We start from the raw sequence: 25,990 nt of genomic DNA on the forward strand, positions 1-25,990 counted from the left end.
TATAGTTATTCAATGAAGGTATAAATAACTTAACAAATATTTCAATTATCTTCCTCATTAATATATACATATATGTGTACTATTGTTTACATATACATACATAATTTATACACAAACATATGTACATATAGACATATGTCTACTAAATCAGTGGATTTAGTCTTTTTAATAGCCTCTTGTAGGTAGTATGTAGGTATTTCATGGATGGAAACCAATACTGATGCATGTTTACAACCCATTTTTTAAAACGTATTTCATTTAATCAGAACATCAAGTATTGTTTAATTACTTACTAAATGGCATCTAATATTTAAATCTGTTATGTGGGTTAGTGTATAAAACTGCCAAGGATTTATTTTTTAAAGGACACAGGTATAATGAAATTTCATAATCCTACAGTTGCATAATAGATAAAAGAAAAAAGTTATTAAGAAAGAAAGTAAAGTTAAAAGGGTAAAGAAACAGGGACTTCCAGATACATATAGGTAGGCAAGTTGTATGCTTCAGGCTGGCTATCAAATTAATACTTATTCGGATGTAAGATTTGAACATGGGTTTAGAGTGGATAAGGAAAGTTATGTCAGTTTGCAATATGCTGGGAGAGGTAACTACTAGATGAAATACCTTTAGGCAGAGCACATCTTCATGATGTGTGAGTAGACAAGGTGGAGATGGAAAACATTAGGAGGTGAGGACATGTACTTACCAAAGCAACAGACACATTAAATATTGGGAGATATTTAAATATAACTGAATTCAAGCAATTTCAGGATGTTAAACTCAGAAGATATCTTAAGTAAAACACACTATCTATATCTTCAAGATAAATCATCATCAATTAGATTATAACCAAGAAAGTTTTAAGGTGCTATTTCAAATTCAAAGATAATAATTCTTTCTTGGATAATGAGGAAAAGATGGTGTAATGACTTAGGGGGATCCAGTTATTAATCTGATGATTTTATTTCTCTGCCTTACTTCTACTAGTTTTATAATCAGATTTTATTCCTAATTTTCTTTTTAAACTATGTGACTAAATTGACATCATTAATACTACCAGATTCAGACACCAGATATATTTTAAAGAAGAGCTAGCATTATTATTCTGTATGTGTGAATGTGATAGAAGTGGAACTCAAGGTAATGGTTTGGTTTTGAGAAACTGAAAATATAAAATTCCAGTAAATAGCAGCAAATTAAGCAAGCATGCGATTAACCATGATTTTAGTTTTCGATATGCTTATTTTATGATATTTATAAGACTTTTGGTTTGACATGAATTTTCACATGAAATCAGAAGTGAGAAAAGATATAACTTTTAGAACTCTTAGAGTTCTGATGGTATTTAAGCCATGAGATAAAAGGAAACAGAAGAGTGTAAGATGTCAAAGTTTGTGCCTTAAAATCTTCAATGTCAATATGACAGTTATTTTGTTGACTTGAACTTAACTAGAGTCATCTGGGAAGAAACCTTATTTGAGTAGTTGTCTATATCAGATTCATTTGTGCCCGTTGCTTGATAAACGATGAATATGGTAAGCACATCCCCTCAGGGTGGTTGGTGCCATCTTTGAGAAGCTGTGAAAACCAGGGATACAATGCCAGTGAGCAGTTTTCCTCTGTGGTTTCAACTTCACTTCCTGCCTACAAATTCTGATTTTATGATCCCGTTCTATCTTCCTTTGGTGATGAACTATAATGTAGCCATATAATCCAAAGAGACTCTTCTCCCACCCCAACTTGTTTATGATCATAATGTTTTATAATAGTGAAAGAAATGGAATCTACAATAGTGAAGGATAAAGAGTGATAAAATAAATATATCAAAGAAAGTAAGAGATGCTAAACTAAGTAATGAGTAAGGCCAAGAGAAAATAAGTCTTTAGAAACCAAGTCAAGATGGAATAGAATAGCAAGTATGTGTGAGAGTGGCAGTTAGTGAAGAAAGAATACACATTTTACCTGGTAGGACAATACTTATGCTTTCTTCTTGGTGAGTTACAAAGTTTTGAATATAGCAGGTTGCACTCCAGTGAGAGTTGGATTTAATAAAAAGGTCCATTGTCATGTTGAAAAATTCATTTTCATCCTGTGAATGGGATTTTGATGTAGCTGGAATGTACTCTCCTTTGCTATCTCTCCATTCCATGTGAGGCTGTGGGAACCAACCGCCTGAATGACACTCCAACCTCACACCTTTGATATTTGGGGGATGCATAAGAATCTGTATGTCTGAGCTTGTAGCTGGTTGAAAACAAAACAGGAAATACTAATGTTAGGTACACATGGAAGAGGACATGGTAGACTAACAAATGCTCTTTTCAATTTTAATCCCAGTTTCAAAGGTAAATAAATAATGAAAAGGCTACAGGACTCTGTTTTCCATAAAATGCTTATGATAATTGCAAGAGTTAGATGGGAAGGATATAAGATGCCATCAGCATCATGTCCAAATTAAATCAGCTTTGAAAAGATCACTTTCACTTGGTTACTCATTGATTCAAATATTTTTTATATTTACTAAGTAATAGAAATGAAGCTTGTTTTTTCTATTATGATAAACACATAAATATATGAACCTCATAGAAGTTAGAATTTAATGTTTTTGTTTTAGCATTGTCATTAGTTACTTTAGAGTGCCAATAAACAGATTATAAAAATGAGTTTCATTTTAAACACTACGGAGTGAGTGACTTTAGTTAAAACTATATTTTACTTATATGTAATTTTATAAAATGTGTTTCATATAAAAGAGTTAATATATTAATGCTATGTGTAGTTTATATTTATTTACAAAAACTGAACATGTCTGAAAATTTCAGGATAGTTTCTATATTTATTTACAAAAACTGAACATGTCTGAAAATTTCAGGATAGTTTCAGAGACAAAAATTTGTGATATATATTGGCAAAGAATTTTATGGAGATTTAAGGCACTATATCAAAACTGATAGGTCTAGTAAAATATCTCTGGAATCAAAAACATTTTTTTAATCTGTGCTAACATAGTAACTCTTTGCTACCTGTGACTACTAAACATGGCAGTGGGCTATATTGTGTCCCTTTATTACATGATAGCAAATAAAGATCAATCATCTGGGTATAGAATGCTATATATCTGTGCACATGGGTATGGATTTCTTCAGTTTCCTTTAAACCTTCCACTTTACATCCACCTCTGTTTTTCTTTAGAATATTTCAGAGCTAGTAAAGGAATATAAATTGAATAAATACTTCACATATAGCATTATATTTGAGTAGAAGGAAATTTGCAGTTAAAAATTTTTAGATTTACAAAAATTAACTGTCAATGAGCAGTCAGTAAATTGATTTGGACAGAAATGGAAAAATCTATTTCAGTAAGCAGATTATTTTTTACATTAATGAAATTTTTATGAAATATATTCTGATAATTTCCTGTCTTCACCTCTAACTATATCTTTCCCAGCTCTTTACACTACCAGTATTTTTTTTTTAAGTGAAAAACATATTGTTAAAATTCAGTTCATCTGAAAAATACTAAAGTGTTGTCACAAACATTTTAAAGGTTAGGAAAAATAATCCAGAAAAAATCTAATAAGATGTTGAAATCTAGCAGTGTGTTTAGATATAACAAGAAAGTCTTTCCTGATATAACTAACTTCTCTACATTGAAGTAATTTTCATTTTTGATCTTTCATAACATCCAATTTAAAAATTAAATGCATAAAGATCATCATGTTAGTCAACCCATGCAATAAGAGGTAAGCACTAAGAATTTTCCATCTAATCAATACTATATAGGTTTTGAATCATGGATATACAGCAGTTGCAGAGGGATCCATGCCTACCTGTGACCTTGACGTCTATGATATGCTCTTCATAGAACTTGCCATCTTTGAAGAAGCAGTGGTAGGACCCACTGTCAACACTAGTTACTTTAAAGATCCTGAGGGTTACTTTCCCTTTCCCGATGTCATCTTTCAGGAGTTCAGTTCTCTCTACATACTTGTAGACAATTTCTCCAAAAAGGTCTTTACCATTTCTATACAGGTATACTGGCTCTGAATAGCGATTCTTGAACCAGCGAATTTCCATGTGTTTTGCTTGCTGTGGTGGAGACAACTGACAACTGAGTTCTAGGTTTCCATCCAATGGAACCAAGACTGGACTCTCTAAGCCATTCACAGTGAATTGTTCTGCGGAGGATTACAATAATAAAAAGACAAGGATGAGAATGAGTAAACATGTTCAGACCTCTTGTTGAAATCATTCTCTGTTGATCCCTCCTCTGTCCTCTCTTCCTCTCTCTCAAACAATCACATATACTGACTCCACTTAAGATCACTTTGTTTATTCTGGATGTATCTTAGTGATAATTTACATAGTTGATTAGAAGTAGAAAGTGTTACTGCAAATGGTTAGAGAAGTTTTTCAGAAATTGCTGCAAGTGCTGAGCCACTTCAAGAGGGGCTGGATTCAAGGCATATCAAGGTAATGTGCAAGATAGTAGCAGAGAAAATGGCAGCAATAGTAGGCCATGTCATGTAGTAGAGATTTTGATGAATTGAAGCTTCATATACATTAAAGAGTCCATATCCCATGAGTCTTGAAATACATACACAATGATTGCAGATGAGTATGTGGCAGGTCTTGTTACCCCTTTGTGTTAAACCCTCACTGTTTTGGTTATACAGATGATGGGGCCATGACCTCCAATGCTATGAGAGGTTCAATAATTGACCAGAGACTGATAATATATTCATGATAAAGCCATGTACCCATGTGTTCCTGATCTACCCTGATAACTTCACATGTGTCATTTGTTGAATGTTTTATTAAGTTGTATGTAATTTTGTTCCTCATGATTCATACTGTGTTGGTGAAGATGGTTAGTTGCACAAATGTATACAGTTATTCCAAAGCAGGATGTACACTCAAAATTTGGCAAAGTGAAGTACTATAAAACTGAGAGGCCCATTGGACACACAAACTGTATATGCCCCAGTACAGGGGAACGCCAGGGCCAAAAAAAAAAAAAAAAATGGGAATGGGTGGGTAGGGAAGTGGGGGGGAGGGTATGGGGGACTTTTGGGATAGCATTGGAAATGTAATTGAGGAAAATATGTAATAAAAAATATTTTAAAAAAGAAAATATCTAATAAAAAAAACTGAGTCACTCAGGGAAATACTCAGCTTTAAAACTCTAGTTCCTTATGATATAGAGTTAAATAGAGCAGGGCAGAACCTGAATTCTACAGTAAATAGTGATGCAAGATAGCTCAATATTGTGCCATTAGAATATTTCAAATCAAAGTAACAGTAAACTATCAACTTATTATTAGAATAGCTGAAATCCAAACCACGGGCAACAAAAAGTAGTGGCACTAGATGAAAACAAGACAACTGTTATATATTGGTAGTAGCAAAGCAGAGTGACACAGATATTATGGAAGATAGTTTGGAAGTTTCTAACAGTGCCAGATTGAGCTTACTATAGTTTATCCACACAGACATAACTTTAAATGCAGTGCAAATAAACTGTAGAGTACATCTTTATTAAAATATGTGCACAAACATCAATATCATCCTTATTCACAGTTGCTAAAAATTGGAAGCAATCAAAATACCCATAAGTGAGTGAAAAAAGTGAGTGAAAATTCCATAAGTGAGTGAAAAAAATAAATCTCTTACATTCATACAAGGAAATATAAGTTAGTAAACAAATTAATACCATAGCAATATAAATATTAGGGGGCCAACCAACCAATTTTGATGGGACTTCAAGCCTATTTCATGAGAAAAAATACCTGAAACCCCTGAAGTGGCCAAGAAACTGAGGTCAAATGAGTCATGGACCTAGGGAAAAACCATAATACTAATATTCTACTAAAGGACCATAGTAATAAAATGACTCCTAATAACATATTGCTACCTGTAGATCAGTGCTTAGCTTATCCCTTGCTAGAGAAGTTACTTTTTCAATAGTTGGAAATGAACAGAGACCCATAACATATGCAGAAAGTGAGAAACTTGAGTATAGAGAGAATCTCTTTTGTACTGGTTGTATATATCACTAGTTAATAAAAACTTATTGACTGACAGCTGAGGAAAAAAGAGAAGGAGGGAGTTCTGGTAGGAAGAAAGATTTTAGGATTTAGTCAAGCACTGCAGGATTTCTGCTGGAACATGCAGGAGGAAAGAAGCATGAGAGAGTTAAAGAGCATGCTCTAAATTAAAGAACATGGCAGAACTCAGATTAGAGTACCAGAGATACTTAGTTAAGAGATAGTTGGATAATAAGCAAAAGTTAACAGCCGAAGTGTTTTTAAATATATGTTGAATTTCAGAGTCATTATTTCTAGGAGCTTGCAGTAGGGAGGAAAAACACACATTTTATAGGTAATATTAATTGTAATAGTCATGCTATCCAAACTTAGCACCTAAGAAGACCCTAGTGAAATGTGGGGAGTCAAGATAGCCAGACAGGAGGCCTTGTCTCTGAGAGTGGGGATATCCCACAGTCACAAATCTGACCCATAATTTTTCCTGTCTGAAAGAATTACAGGGAGGGAAATGGAGAGTATCCTGAGGAAATGAAGGTCCAGCAACAAGCCAAAAGTGGGATCCAGCTGAAGGGAAGGTCCCAAGATATGACACTATTGCAGAGAATATGGAGCACTCACAAAAAAAGACCTAGCATGATCGCACTCTGGAAAACCCAACAAGCAGCAGAAAGAGTCAGATGCAGATATCTTGCAGGAAGACCAGCAGTCTCAACTAATTTTCCAGATCCCAAGATCTCTCAAAAACTGAACCACCAACCAGGCGGCATACAACAGCTGATATGAGGCCCCCAATATGCACACAGTAGGGGACTGCCTGGTCTGTGTTCATTCAGAGAGGATGTACCTAACTCTTACAAGATTGGAGGCCCCAGAGACTTTAGTGGTCAGGTGGGGTGGGGTTGGGGGACATCCACATGAAGACAGCAGGTAAGGAGGAGGTAAGAGATGTGGAACAGTTGGAGGGTAAACAGGAGGCTGGGGGGGGGATTAAATATGGAGTGTAAAATAATAAACTAATTAAAAAAATTATTGAAAGCAAACCAGAGCTTCAGGAGTGCCTCAAAGGAGAAAAGCTTCCCAGTAGCCTTGCTGGAAATGAGCCTGGTAAAAATGCTTGTTTAGCAAATTTTCTAACCAGTGCCAGAAAGCAGAAGAAAATGTAAATGTGAAATGTGTCTCTTTTAAGAAGTCCCTATTGGGTGGTGGGGAGTGAAGGAGCACCCTCTCAATGGCAAAGGGGAGGTGGGTGGGTTGAAGAACTCTGGGATGGGGGAGCGGGAGATGGGGTCAAATCGGGAATGTAAATGAGTAAAATAATGAAATTTTTAAAAAAGTGCTCTCTCATAGTACAACCTCATGGTATACTAGCTGTGGTTTCTCCTAATGACAGCTAGATTATAGCACACCAGAGAGAGAGCTAGGTGGCCCATGGTAAGGTTACAGTCCAATTCAGGTACTTGTGGGAGAAGTATACTGCAGTCTGGAAGTCAGAATATATTCAGCCATAGTTAGGATATAGATAGAGCCCCTAATAATTAGAGTAGGGACAATATCCTGCAATATGAGCTACCTGAACAGTTGTGGTGGAGCTAATGTGAGAGCAAGGTGCAAACTGAGAAGTTCTAAGTATCTAAATTGATAAAGTATTGAGTTTGGAAACAATAAAAAGGAAGGGATGTTGGGTATATAAAAGTCACAGGAAGAAGTATTTACTTTGAATATAAAGTCTTTGAGGAGAGGTTTTGAGATAAAAAAGAAAAACATATTTTATGGGTAAAATGGAGAGAAACATAATGACACAGTACATATGAATTTCATATGCTCCTGTTTCACTTACAAATGGTTATTTTCTTTTAACAGTGATCACAGTTTTGTATATCTTCTTTAGGAAAGACCAAAGTAAGTTAGACTTAAAAAAAAAAAAAAGAAACACTAAAAAATTTGATGCTAGATTAGGGACTAGAATACAGAGATTGGAAGACTCTATGAATCAAAATAGGGAACATTCAGATGAGTCCAATCAGGAACTTATGATGACATCAGAGAGGATAGTTCCAGCTAAAAGAAATCCACAGAGTTATGAAAAATCAAAATGTCAGCCCATTGAAAATATAATACATTGAATTAAAATCCCAGATTGTACTTACTGATGTATATCAATGTTATACAATAGATGAAATGGTTTCTATTGTAGAGTTTCAAGCGTTGAGTTATGTATACATGTTGGTGCATCATACTTTTGGTTCATTTTCAAAACTGCAATGACTATTTGGTCTGAATCCTGAGGATGCTTTTGAGACTATAAATTTAATTCTTTAGTTATTTTATCTATTTACATTCCAAATGTTATCCCTTTTCCCACTTTCCCCCTTTTCAAATCCCCTTTTTTAGATGCCCTCCCCCTTGATTCTATGTGGATGCTCCCCCGCCTGGATACCAATTCCTGTCTCACTGCACTAGCATTCACCCCTGCTGATGCATTGAGCCTCCACAGGACCAAGGGACTTCCTTCCCACTGGCTGTCTTGGAAGTCCCTTTGTAGATTGGGACTAATGATGCTTTTGGCATGTTTATCTATTGTTTTCAGACATATTTCATAGAAATTGTTAGATATTTCATAATCTTACAGAACAAACAATTATGGAGAAATATAACAGGAATTTAAAGAAGTTGCTCATAGAACAGAAAGGGAATGAAGAATCTCCAAGGACTAGATTAAGTGGTGTTTTGTTGCCTTTAACCTTTTTAAATGTTCAGGAAGCACAGCATTAAAAAGCACTGGGGTCTCTTTAGAAAGGACAGCTTAATTAGCTCAGCCAATAAAATTCCTAATTTCAGAGTGTAAGAAAAGAAGTATGTTGCATTGGTGAGGAGATTTTTCATTTGTTCCAACAAGAAAGAAAGGCTGTGTTTTCCATCCAAATTCTTTGAAATTAAATGAGCCAGTGGCAGGCTACCTAAAGATTTTGTCTGAAGAAAGAAAGAAAAAAATTAAGAAGACAAACAAGACATGTAATATATACACTGATTCCTCTACATGAATACAGCTGTGAGATTGGCTGGAGATTTAAATATCTATGTATAGCCAATAAAACTTGTTGGCTACATAGTCTTCATGACTTATTACATGCCATCCTTTCATATAGCAAGACGATTTATATTGTAATATGGTTATATAGTCCAAACTAGCTTGTAAATAAATTAATATGTCTTTTACCTACTCAAATAACAGAGAATCAACTTTAATTGATATATGTGGCACATTATATATATATACACACACACTACAGAAATGTTTATTACTTGCAAAGGTTTACAAAAAGGACTACATACCAATAAAAATGGAGGCAGACTTGACAAAATAAGCAGCCCAGGTCACGCAGCCTCAGAGAGCCTTAGCTGCTGTTTCATAAATTCTTGTTTCCAGAACAATATCAAAGCAGCTAGCTCATTTGGGTAAGCCTTTCAGAGTGTTCCATTCAGAAATTCTTTTAAGCCTATATTTTCACAGAATTTAGAAACTGTACAGTAAATGTACCATTTCCATTTTAGAAAATTTGGCCACTTCCCCCAAATCATTTGGGACTCTGAAAAGGAAATCAATGATCCAAATGAAAATCAATTTTGAGCCCCGCACCCTCTTCCATGAGACCCGGTGGAGGGTCCCAACATCCCCAGAGGGCATTCCATACATCAGGCCCTCTAGCACAGTCAGGACCTTGGGATCACTGGAGAGCACATGGGCAGCAGAAGCAACAGAGCTTCTTGGACAGAGTCTCTTTAGGCCTTCATCCTCAGCCAGGAGGCAGAGCTGAGACCCAGACCCCTAGGCACCTTCCTTGCCAGAAGAGAGTAAGCATCCAGGGAGGGCTGTGACCCTAGGACTCAGGAAGTAGGTAAGAGCTCTAGACTTCTGGACATCTTCCCTACAGGAAGAGAGCTTGCCTACAGAGAATGCTCTGACCAGAGGGACTCAGGTGAGAATTGGACTCCCAGGAGTGCTGACAGAGTCTAACAGAGACATATGAAGAACAAGCTCCACCCAAAACATCTAACACCAGAGATTACCAGATGGTGAAAGGCAAACATAAGAATATAAATAACACCTATAGGATTGCAGACCCCTTTATCCCCTTGGGTAACTTTCTCTATCTCCTCCATTGAAGGCCCTGTGTTCCATCCAATAGCTGACTGTGAGCATCCACTTCTGTGTTTGCCAGACACTAGCATAGCCTCACATAAGACAGCTATATCAGGGTCCTTTCAGCAAAATCTTGCTGGCATATGCAATAGTGTCTGCATTTAGTGGCTGATTATGGGATGGATACCCTGGTGGGGCAGTCTCTGGATGGTCTGTCCTTTCGTCTCAGTTCCAAACTTTGTCTCTATAACTCCTTCCATGGTTGTTTTGTTTCCAGTTCTAAGAAGGTGTGAAGTGAATTAACCCCCCCAGAGCTCAAGTCACTAGCTGCATATGTAGCAGAAGATGTCCTAGTTGGCCAACATTGGGAAAACTTTATATGCCCTTGGCCTTGCAAACTTTATATGCCCCAGTACAGGGGGCATAAAAGAACACAAATGCCAGCCTAGGATACTATATCCAGAAAAACTCTAAATTACCACGATGGAGAAACCAAGGTATTCTATAACAAAAACAAATTCACAATATATCGTTCAATGAATCCAGCCCTTCAAAGAATAATAAAGGGAAAACTCCAACACAAGGACAGAAATTATGCTCTAGAAAAAGCAAGAAAGTAGTACTTCAACAAACCTAAAAGAAGACAGACATAAGAACAGAATCCCAACACTGACAATAAAAATAACAGGGAGAAACAATTACTTTACCTTAATACCTCTTAATATCAAGGGATTCAATTCCCAAATAAAAAGACAAAGAATAACAGACTGGCTACACACAGGACCCAACATTTTGCTGCTTGCAGCAAACACACCTCAGGCAAAAAGACAAACACTACCTCAGAGTAAAAGGCTGGAAAACAATTTTCCAAGCAAATGGTCCAAAGAAACTAGCTGGAGTAGCCATTCTTATAACTAATAAAATCGACTTACAACCTGAAGTTATCAAAAAAGATAAGGAGGGGCACATCATACTCATCAAAGTTGAAATCTTCCAAGATGAACTCTAAATTCTGAATATCTGTGCTACAATGCAAGGACAGCCACATTCATTAAGGGAACATTAGGAAAGCTCAAAGCACACATTGCACCTCACACAATAATAGTGGGAGACTTCAACACCCCACTGTCATCATTGGACACATCCTGGAAACAGAAATTAAACAGAGACACATTGAAACTAACAGAAGTTTTGAAACAAATGAATTTAACACATATCTACAAAACCTTTTATCCTAAAACAAAAACATATACCTTCTTCTCAGCAAATCATTGTACCTTCTCCAAAACTAACCATATAATTGGTCAAAAACAGGCCTCAACAAATACAAAAATATTGAAATTGTCCAATGCATCCTATCAGATCACCATGGACTAAGGCTGTTCTTCAATAACAACATAAATAATAGAAAGACAACATTCTCGTGAAAGCTGAATAACAATCTACTCAATGATACTTTGGTCAAGGAAGAAATAAAGAAACAAATTAAAGACTTTTTACAGTTTAATGAAAATGAAGTCAAAACATACCCAAACTTATGGGATATAATGAAAGCAGTCCTAAGAGGAAAACTCATAGCTCTGACTACCTCTCAAAAGAAACTAGACAAAACATACCCTAGCAGATTGACAGCACACCTAAAAGCTCTATAACAAAAGGAAGCAAATTCACAAAAGAGGAGTAGACAGCAGGAAATAATCAAACTCAGGGCTGAAATCAACCAAATGGAAACAAGAAGAACTATTCAAAGAACTAAACAACCAGGAGCTGGTTCTTTGAGAAATTCAACAAGATAGATAAACCCTTAGCCAGACTCACTACAGGGCACAGGGACAGTATCCTAATTAACAAACTCAGAAATGAAAAGAAAGACATAACAACAGAAGGAAATCCAAAACATCATCAGATCCTTCTACAAAAGGCTATACTCAACAAAGCTGGAAAACCTGGATGAAATGGGCAAATTCCTAGAGAGATACCAGGTACAAAAATTAAATCAGGATCAGATTAAGGATCTATACAGTCATGTATACCCTAAAGAAATGGAAGCAGTCATTAATAGTCTCCCAACCAAAATATGGCTAGGACCAGATGGGTTTATTGAAGAGTTCAATCAGAACTTCAAAGGATACCTAACTCAAATTCTCCTCAAAATATTCCACAAAATAGAAACAGAAGGTACTCTACCAAATTAATTCTATGAAGCCACAATACTCTGATACCTAAACCACATAATGACCCAGTAAAGAAAGAGAACTTCAGAACAATTTACCTTATGAATATTGATGCAAAATTACTCAATAAAATCCTCTCAAAATGAATCCAAGAACACATCAATCATTCATCATGATCAAGTAGACTTCATCTGAGGGATGCAAGGATAGTTTAATATATGGAAATCCATCAAAGTAATCCACAACTTAAACAAACTCAAAGACAAAAACACATGGTAATCTTGTAAGGTGCTGAGAAATCATTTGACAAAATCTAACACCCCTTTATGATAAAACTCTTGGAAAGTTCAGGAATTCAAGGCTCATACCTAAACATAATAAAAGCAATTATACAGGAAACCAGTAGCCAACATCAAAGCAAATGGAGGGAAGCTGGATGCAATCCCACTAAAATCAGGGACTAGACAAGGCTGCCCACTTTCTCCCTACCTATTCAATATAGTACTTGAAGTCCTAGCCAGAGCAATTCGACAACAAAAGAAGATCAAGGGGATAAAAATTGGAAAGGAAGAAGTCAAAATATCACTATTTGCAGATGATATGATAATATATATGCATATATATATATATATATATATATATATATATGTGTGTGTGTGTGTGTGTGTGTGTGTGTGTGTGTGTGTGTGTGTGTGTGTGTGTGAGTGTGTGTGTGTGTGTGTGTGTTCCTAAAAATTCTGCCGGAGAACTCTAAAACCTGATAAACAGCTTCAGTGCAGTAGCTGGATATAAAATTAACTCAAACAAATCAGTGGCCTTTCTCTACACAAAGGATAAACCTGCTGAGATAGAAATTGGGGAAAGAAGTCAATTCACAATAGTCACAAATAATATAAAATACCTTGGTGTTAGTCTAACTAAGAAAGTGAAAAATCTGTATGATAAGAAGTTTAGGCCTCTGAAGAAAGAAATTAAAGATCTCAGTAGATGGAAAGATTTCCCATGCTCATAGATTGGCAGGATTAACATAGTAAAAATGGCTATCTTGCTGAAAGCAATCTACAGATTCAATGCAATCCCCATTAAAATATTAACTCAGTTCCTCACAGAGTTACTAAGGGCAAATTGAAAATTCATCTTGCATAACAAAAAAACTAGGACAGCAAAAACTATTCTCAACAATAAAAGATCCTCTGGTGGAATCACCATGTCTGACTTTAAGCTGTAGTACAGAGCAATTGTGATAAAACTTCATGGTACTTGTACAATGATAGACAGGTCGATCAATGGAATAGAGTTGAAGACCCAGAAATGAACCCAACACATTTATTGCCACTTGATCTTTCACACAGGAGCTAAAACCATACAGTGGAAAAAAGATATCATTTTCAACAAATGGTGCTGGCACAACTGGCAGTTATCATGTAGTAGAATATGAATTGATCTATTCTTCTCTCCTTGTACTCAGCTCAAGTCTAAGGGGATCAAGGAACTCCACATAAAACCAGAGACACTAAAACGTATAGAGGGGAAAGTGGGGAAAACTTCAAAGATACGGACACAAGGGGGAAATTTCTGAACAGAACACCAATGGCTTGTGCTGTAAGATTGAGAATTGACAAATGTGACCACATAAAATTGCATAGCTGCTATAAGGCAAAAGACATTGTCAATAAGACAAAAAGGCCACCAACAGATTATGAAAGTGTCTTTACCAATCCTAAATCAGAGAGGGGACTAATATCCAATATATATAAGGAACTCAAGAAGCTGGACTCCAGAAAATTAAATAACCCTATTAAAAATAAGAGCTAAACAAAGAATTCTCAAATGAGGAATACCGAATGGCTGAGAAGCACCTGAAAAATGTTCAACATCTTTAATCATCAGGGAAATGCAAATCAAAACAACCCTGAGATTGCACCTCACACCAGTCAGAATGTCAAAAATCAAAAATTCAGGTGACAGCAGATGCTGGCAAGGATGTGGAGAAAGAGAAATACTCCTCTCCTGCTGGTGGGATTGCAAGCTGGTTCAACCATTCTAGAAATCAGTCTGGCGGTTGCTCAGAAAACTGGACATATTACTAAGGGATTATCCAGCAATACCTCTCTTGGGCATATATCCAGAACATGTTCCAATGGGTAATAAAACACATGCTCCACTATGTTCATATCTACCTTATTTATAACAGCCAGAATCTTGAAAGAACGCAAATGTGCCTTAATGGAGGAATTGACACAGAAAATGTGGTACATTTACACAATGGAGTAATACTCAGCTATTAAAAACAACGAATTCATGAAATTCCTAGGCAAATGGATGGATTTGGAGAGTATCATCCTGAGTCAGGTAACACAATCACAAAAGGACTCACATGATATGTACTCACTGATAAGTGCATATTAGCCCAGAAACTTAGAATACCCAAGTTACAATTTGCAAAACATGAAACTCACGAAGAAGGAAGACCACGGTGTGGATACTTTGTTCCTTCTTAGAATGGGGAACAAATTACCCATGTAAGGAGTTACAGAGACAATGTTTGTAGCTGAGATAGATGGAAGGACCATGCAGAGACTGCCCTATCTGGGGATCCATACCGTAATCAACCATCAAGCACAGACACTATTGCATATGCCAGCAGGATTTTGCTGACATGACCCTGATACAGCTGTCTCTTGTGAGGCTATGTCATTGCCTGGCAAACACAGAAGTAGATGCTCACAGTCATTTATTTGATGGAAGACAGGGCCCCCCAATGGAGGAGTTAGAGAAAGTATCAAAGGAGCTGAAGGGGTCTGCAGCCATATAAGAGGAACAGTAATATGAACTAACCAGTACCACCTGAGCTCATGTCTCTAGCTGTATACATAGCAGAAGATGGCCTAATTGCCCATCATTGGGAGGAGAGGCCCTTGATCTTGCAAAGATTACATGCCCCAATATAGGGGTATGCCAGGGCCAGGAAGCAGGAGCAGGTGGGTTGGGTAGCAGGGTCAGGGGGAGGGTATACGCAACTTTGGGATAGCATTTGAATTGTAAATGAAGGAAATACCTAATAAAAATTGTTTAAATAATAAAAAGTCAAGAAAAAAAGGAAATAACCAAATGAGTCTTTATATAAAAAAAGAAAAAGAAAAAGTAAAGGGAAAAGAGAAAGAAAGAAAATCAATTTTAAGAGGGAAATGTCCCATTCATGTAAGGCAAGGTCAGTAGGTAATGGCCATTCTTTGGATGATGGGTGCTTGTCATCAGAAAGTGTTTGGTTACAAGTTGTTAATGGTCTTTATCAGTGAGAAAATGAAGTATGGAATGCTAGGTAAAAGAGGCTATACCAGGGGACTTTTTTTCTCTCTCTTTTTTGCTCTATCCTTCACTCGTTTTGAGGTTAGGAGGAAAGAGGTTTTAAAGAAAAAGATGTGGTATAGAAAGATATAGCAATAACATACTAATAATAAAAAGGGCAGATTATCGAATCAACTTTTAAAGCAAAAAGCTTTTTATAAGCCAATAACCTTAAATTGGTATAGATTTTGGAATATGCAAAATTTTGTACACTAAATTAAGGTTATATTTGCTTAGACTGGTATATATTTCTGTATATAGATGCAAAAATAAAGGTTATTTTTGTTATAACATACTGTATATTATATTTCAACTCTTCTATAAGGTATTGGATTTAAGAAATCATTTAAAATGCAATGTTTCATTTCAGTACTTTTAAAAAATACAATGACTTAACTGTTTAGAATAATTAAGTAATACAAGTTAGTAGTCAAAAATTTCAACTCATGATCATGTCAGATAGTAGACTAATGTATCAAAGAAATATGCATCCAAGGTTGACAGAATAGGAAATATCTAGAATAAAGAAACATTTTCCTTTTGATATGTATTATAAAAAGGAATATGATCTTCAAAAACCTCAGAGATCTACAGAATATGGCATCCAAAAAAGTTTTAATATTTTAATGTCTTTTGACAACAAGACAGGTCTGTTCCTGCTAACAGCACCATGAAATTTCAAATAAAATTTTGAGCATTGAAGAATCTCCTGATGGAGTTTTCTTCAAATGTGACAAGCAGTAATGGGCAAAAAACTACCCTTGCTTCAACTGCAAAGAGAATACTGTCTAAAATGTACAAACCTGATCTAAGGGAAAGGACAATGTAAGGTAATCCCTTCATAATTCCTGTTTTAAAGAAAAGTCTATAAGATATATTGGGCCAGAAGGCTGAAGAAGGCTGTTCCAATGTACAGAGGAATTTTTTTTGGGGGGGAGTGTATGTCCAGGAGCCAAAAAACTTAATAACTAGCAGATTATTTCCCTGAGATGACTTTGCCTTAAATTAAAACTCTATGATTAATTTTTGTATTTTTGTAGGCATGGCCCATGAGAAAATCATTTTAGGAAAGATTCTTGCTATTAATATGCTTTTCCTGTTATTATTACATATATAACAATCACTAGGTATTAGCCCACCCTTTTGAGAAGATCTCTGCAAAACTACAAAAATGTACTGTACTGGTGTGATGCTATACAGACAAGTAGATGATTCATTATCCTTAATGATGATTGTATAAGAATTCCTAAATTTATAGCAATTATTAAGCTTCTTTAGTAGTACTATTAAGTCCTTTCTGAAAGTCAGAACTAAAATGAGAACTTTGCCAGTCTTTAGTGTCACTTCTAAGATAGTAAACAGACATTCCACTGTTCAGAACCTATACCAAAAGGTGGTAAAACCATTAACCAAAGTCATAAAAGGTAACTAATGGTTTATTATGGGTACTAGGAGAGATAAAATATTGACTGAGTTTGTCTATACAAAGCTTCACTAATAACTTTGGTATGGTTTTTAACTCTTCATGAACAGGTGGAGCTGAGACAGCTGATAAATGTTTATCCAGATAATTACTCCTCATGGATATGCATGTAAACATGCATGGTTGTAAATTTTTATTGAATTTATGATTGCAATTTATGTGTAAATTTGTTATGAAAATTTTACAATGTGATCATGTATTCTCACAGAGGCATAAGTGCTGAGGACAGAGATGAGTAAGAATTTCCCTTGTCCCACGTAGGATTATTCCACTTTCCCCCTTTTTTCTTCAAGAGCTATTCATAGGAAACATTTTATACCTTAGAAATAAAATGCTAGAGCCAGGTGTGGTGGCATACACCTTTAATCCTGGCATTGGAAAGGCAGAGGCAGGGGGATTTCTGAGTTCGAGGCTAGTCTGGTCTACATGTGAGTTCAAAGACAGCCAGGGCTATATAGAGAAACCCTGTCTTGAAAAACAAAACAAAATCAAACAACAAAAAAAAAAGAAATAAAATGCTAAATTCATTTTTCAAAGTGTCCCCTGTTCTTCCTGTGATTTCAACTAGCAGGCTGAAAGTTTGAGCTGAAAAGTTCCTGCTGAGATAGAAAAAAATAATCAACAAGATAGATAAACTCTTAGGAAAAGCAACTGAAGGACACAGAGATAGTATCAAAAATATCAAAATCAGACATTAAAAGGAAGACATATCAACAAAAACTGGAGAAATTCAAAAAAAATCATATCTTATCACAAAAGACTTTACTCAAAAGAACTGGAAAATCTAGATGAAATGAATGACTTTCTAGAGAGATACCTCATACCAATATTAAATCAAAATCAGATAAATGATCTAAACTGTCCCATAACCCCTAAGGAAATAGAAAAGGTTCTTTAAAACCTCCAAATGGGAAAAAGAAAAGCCCTGAGGCAGGCAATTTTAGTGCACACATCTACCAAACCTTCAGAGAAGAGCTAATGACAACAATCCTCAAAATATTAAATTAAAATAGACACAGAAAGAACACTACATAATTCATTCTATGAAGGCACAGTTCCTCTGATACCTAGACTATGTAAAAACTCAACATGTAAAAGAATTCCAGACCAATTTTAATAATTAATATTGATGCCAAAATACTCACTAAAATCCTAGCAAAATGAATCCAAGAACATATCAAAACTATCATTCACCAAAATCAAGTAGGCCTCATCCCAGTTATGCAGTGATGTTTCAATATATGAAAAACCATTAACATAATTCACTATATAAACATACTAAAAGAAAAAATCACCAGGCAGTGGTGGTGCAAGCCTTTAATCTCAGCACTTGGGAGGCAGAGGCAGCCCTGGATTTCTGAGTTCGAGGCCAGCCTGGTCTACAAAGTGAGTTCCAGGACAGCCAGGGCTGTACAGAGAAACCCTGTCATGAAAAACCAAAAAAAAAAAAAAAAAAAAAAAAAAAAAAAAAAAAAAAAAAAAAAAGGAAATCATATGATTGTGGAGCATTGGGCTGTGCACAGATAGGCTGGTCTCCAGTCAAGTTGAGACATTGAACCCTAGGACCCTGTGGTGATAATTCATGTACATGGGATAGAAGGAGTTCTCTCATGTCTCCTGGAACTCTGGCTCCTGCCTAAGTTACCACCCCCTAGAGCTCCCACAAGAGAAGCATGGCTAAAAGTCACGTAGGCAATATCCCAAGCTTCTGACCTTCAGGCTAAACTCCTCCCCAATTACCTAGCTACAGTAAAGACCATAAAAAGAGCTGTTCAGCCCCACCTAGCTCTCTTACTTGTCTCTCTTTATCTTCTCCTCCCCTCTCTTCTCTCTTTTCCTCTCCTCTCTTACTCTTTCTCTCTAGCCATATCTCTCTCTCTCTCTCTCTCTCTCTCTCTCTCTCTCTCTCTCTCTCTCTCTCTCTATTTCTTCTCTCTCCCCCTCCTCTCTCTCTCTCTTCTCTCTCTCTTCCCCTGCCTTTCTAAAATAAAACTCTAAAGCCATAGATAGTCTCTGCTCTAGTCAAGATCCTCTCTGCTCACTTTCAACAGTGTTGGGAATCTCTTCCCTCATTCCTCTCTCCCATAACTCCAGTGGCTTTAGTAGGTAGTAGGTAGCTCTGGTGCTCCCAGGTAGGGCTGCCTCTTTGCCACCCCCCAAAGAGTGGGTCAGAGGCTTAGATGACCACCCAGGGATGAGTGGAAGGAAGATAGCAGCCCTTCCATGCCTGACTGACCAGAGAATAGGCAGAACTCTGGTGGGGTGTGGGTCTTCCCCTTCCCCCTCTTCCCAATGGCCCCTTTTTACTTCCCAACATATGATAATATCATTAGATTCTGAAAAAAATCCTTTGACAAAAATACAACACTCTTTCATGTTAAATGTATTGGAAAGAACAGGAATTCAAGGCCCCATACCTAAACATAAAAAAGCAATATACAGGAAACTATCAGTCAGTAAGAAATTAAATGGAAAGATACATTAAACAATCCCATTAAAACCAGGGACAAGACAAGCCTGCCCACTTTCAACACATGTATTCAATAAAGTACTCAAAAATCTAGCTAGAGCAAAAAGACAACAAAAGAAAATCAAGGGGATACAAATTGTAAAGAAGTCAAAGTATCACAATTTGTAAATGATATGGTAGTATACATGTGTGACCGCCATCATTTTACCAGAGAAAGAAAATAGCTAACAAATAACTTAGAAAAAAGTGGCTGGATATAAAATTACCTCAGGCATATGTAGCCTTCTTCTCTGCAAATGATAAATGGGCTAAGAAAGAAAAATAGGGAAACAAAACCCTGTTCAACAGTCACAAATAATGTAAAATGACTTGTCAGGACTGTAATGCCTCGGGTTCTAAGGCCAATAATTGCTGAATGGGACATCATAAATCTAAAAAGGTTCTGTAGGGCAAAAGGCACAGTCCATAGGACTACAATCAGCAACCTACAGATTGGGGGGAAAAAAAACTTCACTAACAACACATTCTATGTAGGGCTATTATGCAAAATATATAAAGAACTCAAGAAGCTAACCTACACAAAACCAAATAACCCAATCAAAAAATGGGGTCCATAGCTAAATAGAATTCACAACAAACAAATCTCAAATGCCTAGAAAACACTTAGTAATGTTCAAAGTACTTATTAATCAGGAAAATGTAAATCAAAAGGACATACAGATTTGACCTTTCAACAATCAGAATGGCTAAGATAAAATATTCAGATGACCGCACATGATGGTGAGGGTGTCCAGAAAGAGGAACATCCCTCCATTGTTTGTGGAATTGCAAAATGGTACAACCACTCTAGAAATCAATCTGCTCGTTGCTCAGGAAACTGGATATATGTCTTCCTGACTCACCTATACCACTCTTGGTCATATATCCAAAAGATGCCCAGTCATGCCATAAGGATATGTCCTCTACTATTTGCATAGTGACCTTCTTTTTAAGAGCCAGACACTCAAAACAACCAGATCTCCCTTAAATGAAGAAAGGATACAGAAAATATGGGTTGGAATAGTATTCAGTTATTAAGAAAGAGGGCATCCCAAGTTTTTAGGCCAATGGATTAACTAGAAAATATCATCCTTAGTGAGGTAACACAGACCTAATATAATATCCATGGTATGTACTCACTAGTAAGTGGATATTACCCAAAAAAGCACATAATACCTAGGAAAAAATACACAGAACTTGAGTTTAGGAAGCAGGAAAGCCAAAGTAAGGATGTTTTGATTCCACATATAAGGGGAAAGAAAATAACCCAGGAGGTAGAGTAAAGGAGGAACATGTGTGGGAGAGGGGAGAGGGAAGAAGAATAGGATCAAGTATGGGGAGGAGGACAGCAGAGAAACCCAGGGGTTCAGCAGAATGAATGGAAATTGCAGCCTCATGGGGTTGGAGGTGAATAGACCATTTAGAAATTACCAGAGACCTGGAAGATAAGAGACTCAGGACTCAATGAGAGTGACCTTGGAAGAAATGCCCAACAGTGGAGAGAGGAGGAACTTGAAGAGTCTGTCAGTAGTAAATAGACATGGTGTCACGTGGAAGGATGGAGTTACCAACCCATAGGCAAAATTTCTGGCCTAGAATAAAAAGAAAGAAAGAAAGAAAGAAAGAAAGAAAGAAAGAAAGAAAGAAAGAAAGGAAGGAAGGAAGGAAGGAAGGAAGGAAGGAAGGAAGGAAGAGAGAGAAAAAAAGAACTGCAGCAAAAAAAAATGGAGAAGGGATGGAGGAAAAGGCAGTCCATTGAGCAGCCCAACTTGGGATCCATTTACTTAGGAAACACCAAGGCTTGACACTGTTACTGATGCTATGGTGCACTTACGGAAAGTAGGCTAGTATGGCTGTCTTCTGAGATGCTAAAACAAAAACTGACTGTTATGGGTGCAGATACTTACAGAGAATCATTAGACTGAAGTCAGGAACCTCCATGGTTGAATTAAGGGAAGGATGGAAGAAGCTGAAGAGGAGGGTGACCCCAGAGGAGACCAGCAGTCTCAAGTAGCCCAAACTCATAGGAGCTTCCAGACCCTGAGTCACTAACCAGGTAGCATACAGGAACTGGTCTGAGGACCCTGACACATATATAGCAGAGGACTGCCTGGTCTGGCTTCAGTGGGACAAGAAATACCTAATCCTCAAGAAACTTGAGGCCTCATGAAGGGGGAAGCCCTGGTGAGAGGAAACATCCTCTTGGATGCAGGGTGAAGAGGAATGGGATGAGGAACTGTGACAGGGAAACCTGGAGGGAGCAATAGCTGGATTGTAAATGTGTGTGTGTGTGTGTGTGTGTGTGTGTGTGTGTGTGTGTATTCATATATATACATACATACATACATACATACATACATACATACATATATATATATGTTTGTGTGTATGTGTTGGTGTGTTGATAATAATACCCTGTTCATAATAGCAATATTGTCTTAAGCAAGGCAATCCAGGCTCAGAAAAACAAACACTATGTGTTCTTCCTCGTATGTGGATCCTAGCTTCTGTCACATTGTATATCTAAACCAGGAAAGAAGCTTAGATGATAGGTTAGTAGGAAAAGTAGTATATATATATTATATATACAATCATGAGGAGAACAATTTTAATCTTTGCTATACACTTCAATACTGGGAGAATGGAAACAGGAAAACATGACACTGAAGATAAATTATGCACTAAAGAATACCTCTTCAGATTGTAGAAGCCAGAAGGATCAAGGATCATCGCTCATAGGGGCTCATAGAGACTGAATCAACAATCAGGGAGCCTGCATGGGTCTTATATAGCCCTCTGCATATATGTTATGGTTGTGTAGCTTGGTCTTCTTGTGGAACTCCTAACAGAGGGAGTAGGGTATGTCTCTGACTCTCTTGGCTGCTTTTATAACTCCTTTCTTCCTATTGTGTTACCCAGTCCAGCCTTGATATGAGGGGAATTCCTAGTCTTGCCTTAACATTTTATGCCATTTTTGGTTGCTATCCTCAGGCAGGCTGCCCTTTTCTGAAGGGAAACAGAGGAGAAATAGATGAGGGAAGGAGGCCAAGGAGGAGAAAGGTGAAGAGGGGCTGAGAGGAGAGGAGTATGTGGAAACCAAGATCATGATGTAATATATGAGATAATAATAAATTAAAAATAAATTTAAAAAATACACGTTCAGTTAGTAAATGGGAAAAATGAAATTAAAAGTCAGCACCATGTGACTTCAGAACTCATTTGTCCACTATCATTAAATCACTTCCTCTTATTAAATTATATTCCCAAAAAAAGAAAGAAAAGAAAGAAAGAAGCTTGTCTAAAAGTAAATAAAAGATGCAAGAAAGGATCACAGATGTTGAAGAAAACAGAATGAGATTCATCAAAAATACATTAAATCTAAAAAATAATCAGAAAATCTAGGAGAATATGAAAAGACCAAAGCTGAAAATAATGCAATAAAGATAGAGAATAATCCAGGCTCAAAAGTCAGACAATATATGTAACAAAATCATAGAAAAAAATTCCTAATTTGAATATCATTCCTAGACTGCAAGAGGTAACAGAATGTCAAATTGAGTGTTCCAGTAAAGACATTCCCCATACCACATAAAAAGCAAAACAATAAACATAAAGAACAAAGAAAGAATATTAAAAGCATCAAAAGAAAAAAGGCCAACTAACTAACGTATAAAGGCAGATCTACTAGAATTTCACCCAACTTCTTAGTGGAGAGTCTAAAAGCCTGAGTGGCCTAGACAGATGTCTTGTAGAAATCAAGAGAACCTTGATACCAGCCCAGACTACTATACTCAGCAAAATTTTCAATTACCATAGACAGAAAAAAAAAAAAGATATTTCATGACAAAGTAATATTTAAACAATATCTATTCACCAATCCAAACCTACAGAAGGTACTACCGGAAAACTTCAACCCAATTAGATTAATTACACCCATGAAAAAAATGACCATAAAAAGTCTCCTGCCAGCACTACTAAAAAATACTAAAGGGGAAGCAGACACAGACATACAGAAACAGAAACACACCATTACCACCACAACTACTACCACCACCACCACTACCAACATGACCACACCCACCATAAAAACAATCAACAAAATAACAAAAGTCAATTAACAATAATTTAAACAAAAAAAAAAATTAACAATCATTGGTTGATCCCTCCACCTCTCAAAACCAATTCATCAGACCTGCTGATCCAGAAACATACCAGTTAGATTTTCTTCCCCCACTCATCATCCCTACCACCTAAGGCACCTCCAACTCCCCTGAGCCACTTTTATCTCAAATATTGCCTCTGTGTTTTCTTTATTGCTTCTATTTCCATTTTCAGGTCTTGAACAGTTTCATCATTTCTTTTACCTGTTTAATTATATTTTTCTGTATTTCTTTATTTTTTCACCTTTAAAGGCTTCTTCCTCCTTGATTGTGTTTTTCTGTATTTCTTTAAACTATTCACTAATTTCTTCTATAAATGCTTCAATCATCTTTATAAGATGAGATTTAAGGTCATTGCTTTGTTCTTCAAGTGTGTTAGGCTATCTAGGGCATGTTGTAGTAAGAGAGCTGGATTCTGATAGTGCCATATTGCCCTGGCTTGTTGGTTGTGTTCTTACAGATACCTTTTACCACCTGGTTGCCTCTGGTGTTGACTTCCCTGGTAGTCCCTGGTGGGAGCAGACCTGTCCTAAAACTTTCTCTGTAGACTGAACTTAAACTCAAAGATCAGCATGCCTGTCATCTGAGTGCTGGAAATAAAGATGTGCTGCCATGCCTGTACCTAATCTTTTTTTTATGTTGAACTTGATTTGCACCAGGCTGGTTCTGAACTCAGTGATGTGATTAATTTCAACTTGTCGAATTAAAGGAATGCAACAAGACACCTGGACCAATGCTATTCTTCAGAAAAAAAATCTTTTATACCATCTTTATAAGAATGGAAACTATTCCTCAATATATGGATTACTGTTGTGCCTACCATTTCTGGATTGCATTTTGTAACCAATATAGTCAAGTTGACAACTGAGAGTAAGTTTGACTTACAATCATATTTACTTATGCCCAAATAAAACAATAACCAGGTTATAATAATATATAACATGATGCAACTATCCCTTCTTCAACTGCAAGTGCAAAAACCAAAGTTTAGCTGTGTGTGATCTTGCTCAAGGTCAATTCTCCCTTAATTCCATTTAATATCTTTGAGCACAGGATTTAGCCCCATTCTACTTTCTGGCGTCCCTTAAATACTTAAATCATACATTTTGTACTTTATTCTAAGCTTGATATGCTTGATTAAAATGTGCTTCATAAGAGTGAATCACAGTCCGAGAGGTATGTGCCTCAGGCCCCGGCGGGAGCCTCCTTGGCTCCAGGACTCCGAGGAGGGCAGGCTGCACAGGTGAGGGTGTGGAATACAGAGGCCAGCCTTTTCTGGGACAGGCGAGAGCCACAGAGCGTCTGAGGAGGCACCATCTTCAGCTCCAGACAACAGGCCACCTTCCTGGTGAGAGCACAGGGGTCCGCCAGGCCCAAGAGGTTTGTGCCTCAGGCCCCGGCGGGAGCCTCCTTGGCTCCGGGACTCCGCGGAGGGCAGGCTGAACGGGTGACGGTGTGGAATACAGAGGCCAGTCGTTTCTGGGAAAGGCGAGAGCCACAGAGCTTCTGAGGCAGCACCATCTTCGGCTCCAGACAACTGGCCAACTTCTTGGCAAAAGCAACACAGCTTCTGGGAAAGATCCTGTTTTGGGCCTTCATCTTCAGCCAGGAGGAGGTCCAAACACCAGAAAACTGTGCACCTTCCCTGAAAGAGGAGAGCTTGCCTGCAGAGACTGCTCTGACCACTGAAACTCAGAGGAGAGAGCAAGTATCACATGTCTGCTGATAGAGGGTAACAAAATCAACAGAGGAACAATCTCTAAACAAAGACAACTATAACAACTAACTCCAGAGATTGCCAGATGGCGAAAGGTAAAAGTAAGAATCCTACTAACAGAAACCAGGACCACTCACCATCATCAAAACGCAGAACGCCCACTTTGCCCAGTCCAGGGCATCCTAACACATCTGAAAAGGTAGACCTGGATTTAAAAGCATATCTCATGATGAAGGTAGAGGACATAAAGAAGGAATTTAATAACTCACTTAAAGAAATACAGGAGAACACTGCTAAAGAGTTACAAGTCCTTAAAGAAAAACAGGAAAACACAACCAAACAGGTAGAAGTCCTTATAGAAAAACAGGAAAACACATCCAAACAGATGATGGAAATGAACAAAACCATACT

The 25,990-nt window shown here is 37.0% G+C and overlaps 1 protein-coding gene across 2 annotated transcripts in view; it reads right to left on the minus strand.

Moving 5' to 3' along the window:
* Positions 1 to 25,990, minus strand: part of Skint5 (selection and upkeep of intraepithelial T cells 5) — a 521,613-nt gene that overhangs the window by 460,784 nt on the left and 34,839 nt on the right. For both annotated transcript variants that reach the window (NM_001167878.1, NM_001167876.1), the window contains exons 3-4: positions 3,831 to 4,178; positions 1,963 to 2,244 (exon numbers count right to left, since the gene is read on the minus strand). In NM_001167878.1, the coding sequence (NP_001161350.1) occupies positions 1,963 to 2,244; positions 3,831 to 4,178 (630 nt within the window). The remainder of the gene's footprint in view (positions 1 to 1,962; positions 2,245 to 3,830; positions 4,179 to 25,990) is intronic.

This window comes from Mus musculus, chromosome 4 (genome assembly GCF_000001635.26).
Source record: "Mus musculus strain C57BL/6J chromosome 4, GRCm38.p6 C57BL/6J".
NCBI lineage: Eukaryota > Metazoa > Chordata > Mammalia > Rodentia > Muridae > Mus > Mus musculus.